Raw genomic sequence first — 6021 nt, forward strand, 5'->3', positions numbered from 1 at the left:
ATAATATAAAGAAAGTCACATTTCGCTTTGATATTAAAGTTCATCGTATATATTCTATTAGGCGCAACGAAATATAATGGAATATAAGAGTACTAACAACTCTTTAACTCAGTTTTTAGAACATTTCAAATATTTTTAAATTTTTAAATCAGTTTCTATTAGTATTTATTCGTATTGGTATAAAAAATCAACATTAAAATTATAACATATAAAATAATTATATATTCTTTCTTTAATTGAATCCTCATGCGACATATTAAAGTAGCTAATCACTTTTAAATATCATAGATATGTTAATTTCTACAATATTTAACCTAATTGATTTATCTAAGTCTTGTGAAATATTTTTTTAAAATTTAATAATTAACTAAAATAATTAAAATTTAATCTAAAAATTTTATTTCCGAATTAAAATACGAATATCCGAAAAATTTCATAAACATGTTGGATGCGGAAGTGTGAAATTTCCGCACGTGGACTGGTTTACAAACACACTTTCATTTAACAAAAAGCAAAACAAAACAAAAACACAATGTATTAGTATTTATTAGTTGAATAATTAATTAAATCTCAAATTAAGTCAGCCAGTCATTCACTAATAAGCTTCGGGCAAATCCCTTGAATAAACAAGCTTATAAAAATGTATAAATTCATGGATAAATTTTGTAGTTCAAGTTCAATACGCAAAATTTGAATAAAATGGATTTGAATTCGCTACAAAATTTTACTGATTTTACCGATTTTACTGATTTATTTAAAACTAATAACTGTGCATATAACGAAAAATAACGTTATACATATACGTACGTGACTAACAGTGAAAATAAATCATGAATAATGGTAAAATGCAAATGTATCTCAAATGAATGCAGTCAATTGAAATTACAAAATGTAAAAAAATTACTTTTTAAACTGTTAAGTGAATATTGTTAAGTATGTAATGCAAATACTCTGCTACTAAGTGAAGTACGTTGCTTTGGAGTAAATCAGATTAGGATGATGCCACACTCTAGCTTCATTATTTAATGTCGAGGCTACTTGAGTCAGTGCAGACTGAAGCACTTTTACTCTCTATTAAATGCGATGTTTCTTCATAACCCCTCTCTACGCCTTGACTGAATTATTGTTTATCACTTCATCAGACTAAGCAATAATTGATCTCTAGCTTCAATTTCTTGGAATGTATTTAAGATAATCGTAAAAGGATTTTAAATATAAAAATATTTGAATACTAGACTCTAAGAAATATTTCTTCAACAGTCACAAGCACAAACACTAGTAGACATTGTTCTACGTTACACTAAATAATTTAAATATTTATCAATTGATTAATCGTATCTGAACTTTTAAAGATTTAATTCTTTCCAATTAATTCTTTAACTTAATTCTTAATTCTATACTAGGAATGCAATTCGCGAAATTTCATCATGTTCCTGTTCCTAAATGTGAAACTCTTTAACAATATTGCAGAAACATTTTCTAAAGAGGTTTTTCGAACAGTAGTGAATAACAACAACAAAAATTCATTTTATATTATTTTAATTAATTAAATTTTTTGCTGACAATATAGCTGTTTTGAGTATTGCCAAATACCCATCATCAGTGGTCTTGAAAATAGTTTTTGTATTTAATTAGTCGTAAATAATTTTTTGTAACTGCAAGTACCAGAAATCGAACTCATGTCCTGCCAAATTTGAAGCCCAAAGTCAGTGCACTTTAACATTTTCTATAAATAAAAATATAGAAATCTGTAAAAAACATATGACTCCAAGGTTCAAATTACACATGTTTCAATTCTTAACATATGCTGTCCAAAACTTTTATGATAATTATAATCACCCAAAAATTTTATTTGATTACGAATTAAATATTTGAATTTCTTCACCAATAGGCGATATTAGTCCAATTCAAAATTGATTATCCCGAAAACACCGGTATGATGAAAAGATTTGAAAATAACACTTATATAGAGTATAAGTGTATATAGAGCTATGGTTTTGGATTAATATGTATTTAATAATAGTTTATAATCACCTTCTGGTAATAATTCTCAAATTATAAACGGTGATTATTACTGCTTATACAGTCTGGAACTTGAGCATTGAAAGTTTTTGTAACCTTGGTTATTTATGGAAAAACACAATTAGTCATCGCTTTTAATTTGATAGGCACGTGTTCTAAGTCTGGCACTTGTAGATAGTCAAATTGCAGTCAAATTTTAATAAATTAATCAAATTTTTGCTGTTATTTCTTTATAACTGTTTGAACCCTTCAATTTTGTTTTTAGTTTCAAACCTTTGAATACAATCAGTTTAGAAGTTGTGTGAAATGATCTGACCTCACACGTATCGACCACTTATGGAAACAATAGAATGATAACGGTTTCAAATAAGAAACGAACAGCCATAATCGGATTCAATTGTGAATATTTGTTGAGTACCATGTAATGTATTGTGAAAGCAAAAGGGGTTTTGAATAAGAAAAGAAAAAGAAGAAAAATACAGTGAGATTCTTTTTTTTCAAGGTTTTCATATAACATCGCTTAAATTCACTAAGTCAAAACTATTGGATTATGTGCTAAATGTGCTAAATATGGACTTCAAATTTTATTTAGTTTCATTTTCACTTCGGATATTTGCTTTACTCAATCGCAACATTCCACTATACATATACGATATGTTTTATTTGTACATAATATAACTATTTAATAATATAAATATATAATTTTTTATATTCAGCTTGTCAACACTTTTAAGTTAACCCCACTCCAAAATCCTTATTGAAAAATTCCTGTTTAAACGTCTTGTTAGATTAAGGTGTGTCTAAGTAATTACGAAAAATATTTTAAAACTTTTGAAATTAAAATATATTTAAATAGTTTTAAGTATAGGTTTTCAGTAGTAATAAACTAACTTTGAACAAAATAAAAATAAATTAGAAAACTTTTAAAATAAATAATTTATAAATTAATAAAATAATTTAAATAATTAGAAGGTACCAAGACATCAATTGCAATTATTCCCGAAACTATAAAAGTAATAACAACACGCACAAGGAGTAATCATATAAAAGCCAGAAGCTTCTGTGAATTAATAAATTCATTTTATTTATCAACATAAACACATCAAAGGACGAAAGCATTCTGCAGAAATGTGTAAATTTAAGAGCCAACAACAAGAGCAACCGAGTTCCTACCAAATGGCAAATGCAGCGAAATTTCATCCTCGACGTGATTTATTTCGATTTATACGCAACACGATGCTTGTTGCGGCCATGTGTCCATTGCGGTTGACAGACTATTTTCCAAAATATTTATACTACTTGGCCATATTTTTGGAGTTACTATTTGAAGTGTTTTTATATTTTGTTACAATCCACATTTGGATTTTATATCTGCTTACGCTGTATTTGTATTACCAAGAAGGCGATTTGGAGTTTTTGGTCAATTGCCTGATACAAGCAATTATTTATTTCTGGACCATTGCCATGAAGCTATACTTTAGACGTATGCAACCTACCAAACTGAAGCATCTCATGGATTTTATCAATTTGAAATATGTTACTTGTTCAGCAAATGGTAAGCTCATTGTGTCACATACGCACAATTGTCCTTATTTTAGTTTGTTGGTTATTTTTTTTTTGTGTTGTTGTCATGTAATTGTCTCTGCTATAATATTTCCCCATAAGGATTTACTTATGTGACCATGAATGAATCGCTATCCATGTCGAATAAGTGGATTAAAATTTATGTTTATTGCTGCTTCATTGGTACAATTTTCTGGTTAATTTTGCCTATCGCCTATGGAGATCACAGTTTGCCGTTGCGTTGTTGGTATCCTTTTGATTATAAAGTGAGTATAAAATATATATATATTATAGTAAGATTATTTAAATATCACTGGATTTTATAATAAACTATGGGGTTGAATATACTAACACACTAAATTACTTCAAACCATTATACAAATATTCTCATGAACTTTAAATACGTTTTCAAAAATCCTTCTTAAATTAGCCTCAATATACGTTCATTATAACAATAAATTATTTAAAGAAATTAACATAAATACAAAAATGAACTACATAAACTTATTATTTTAATAGAATTTGTAGACTTTTATCATTATAAATTTTGCTGATAAGACGATTTTTAAACAGAAATATGTTTCCCCATACACAGTTCTCTAGATACATATGACTAGTTATATAGCATGATATAACTAAAACTTGTAACATAATAAATTTATATCAATGTGATAAATTGTATTTATTATGTTTTTTGATTATTTAGGGTTTACATTTTATACAAAATGTTTTTTTTGTTTAAAGGATTTTTGTGACATCTTAAAGAAATAAAGAATCTATAGTTTTTTATTTTTAATTTTTTTCATTATACATAAATTGCTATTTCCTTTATAAATGTACCCGAAACGTTGTAATTTATTTGACTAAGTTTATAATACTCCACCTTAAGAAAGATACCAAATAAAATTTAAAATATCGACGACATTTACATAAAATAAAATAATGTCTCTACAAAAGAATAGTATTAAAATTTAACAATTAAAAATAATAAATATGATTAATTAATTCAATTATTTTATAGCTGGTTTATGATTTATAATATAGCACAGCAAGTAAATTTGTTAATGAACATTCACATCAAATTTATAAAACTATACATACGAACATAAAAGTCAAGTGTGACTTTGATCAGTTGGCTAATAAACACTGACTCTGAGCTTCAAATGTGGCAGGGTACGAGTTCAACCTTTGGTATATTATATTCTTTAAAAATTATTTACGAATAATTAAATAGAAGAAATAATTTCAAGACCACTGATGTTGGGTAGAAGACGTATATCTGAGATTATATACTTAAACGTTTCAGTACATATTTCAGAATGTTAACACATATGCATAGCAACTCAAAAATCTGAACTCCAAACTTTATAAGATAGAAATTCTAAGAGTTATAATTCTTCCTTCTCACACTTTTTACAAAATTCAAATAGTTGATTAGCAACAAAAATTAAATTTCTTCTTGAAATTAATTTGTAACTTTTATTGATGTTATTATGTATTTATTTTTATTATAGGAACCCTTGATATATGAAACAATGTACTTTTTCCAAGCCATTGGGCAATTGCAAGTCGCTGCGGCATTTTCAGCTTCGAGTGGATTTCATATGGTTTTAGCTATACTCATATCTGGTCAATATGATATACTCTATTGCAGTCTTAAAAATGTAATGGCGACAGCTTATATCAATTTAGGAGCAAGTCGATCAGAATTAAAGTATATTTTTTTTAATAAATTCGAATAAATTCCTAACAATTACTTGATATAGCTATTAATATTCTTATTTATAAATTAGAAAACTAAGTGAAAGCCAAGTAATCGCCGATAAGGAACCCAGTCAGTATTACTGTTCTGTAGAACTTCAAAATAATGAAATTCTGAACACAACTTTTACAACTACGGGTACAGCTGAAAATTTTTATTCTGCATTCAGAGCAGCATTTAAATCTTGCGTACAACATCATCGATATATCATAAAGGCCTTACAAAAAATGGAATATTTCTATAATCCAATTTGGTTTTTGAAAACCGGAGAGGTTATATTTTTAATGTGCTTAGTAGCATTTGTTTCGGTGAAGGTGAGCTTTAAATTCCTATAAAAAGAAATATTATTTTATTATATCTATATTATACGTATAATAGTCAACTACTGCAAACTCCAGTTTTATGAAAATAGTTTCTTTGGGTCAATATTTATTATTGGTAGCCTGGGAAATGTTAATAATTTGCTATTTTGGAGAAATTATTTATTTAAATAGTCAACGTTGTGGAGAAGCTCTATTGAGAAGTCCTTGGTACTTACATTTGAGAGAGATGAAAATGGATTTTTTACTCTTTTTATTAAATTCACAAAGGACATTCAAATTGACAGCCGGAAAAATTTATGTACTGAATGTAGATCGTTTCCGTGGAGTAAGTAAACATATAATTTATATAAT

General features: G+C 27.0%; 1 protein-coding gene across 1 annotated transcript in view; it reads left to right on the forward strand.

Annotated features, from left to right (window-relative positions):
• Window positions 1-3150: 3150 nt before the first annotated feature.
• LOC119675890 (odorant receptor 83a) overlaps window positions 3151-6021 on the forward strand; it is a 3920-nt gene continuing 1049 nt past the window's right edge. The window contains exons 1-5 of the mRNA XM_038087107.1: window positions 3151-3577; window positions 3688-3851; window positions 5100-5299; window positions 5379-5661; window positions 5726-5995. Of these exons, the coding sequence (XP_037943035.1) occupies window positions 3151-3577; window positions 3688-3851; window positions 5100-5299; window positions 5379-5661; window positions 5726-5995 (1344 nt within the window). The remainder of the gene's footprint in view (window positions 3578-3687; window positions 3852-5099; window positions 5300-5378; window positions 5662-5725; window positions 5996-6021) is intronic.

This window comes from Teleopsis dalmanni, chromosome 2, assembly GCF_002237135.1.
Source record: "Teleopsis dalmanni isolate 2A chromosome 2, ASM223713v2, whole genome shotgun sequence".
Classification (NCBI taxonomy): Eukaryota; Metazoa; Arthropoda; class Insecta; order Diptera; family Diopsidae; genus Teleopsis; species Teleopsis dalmanni.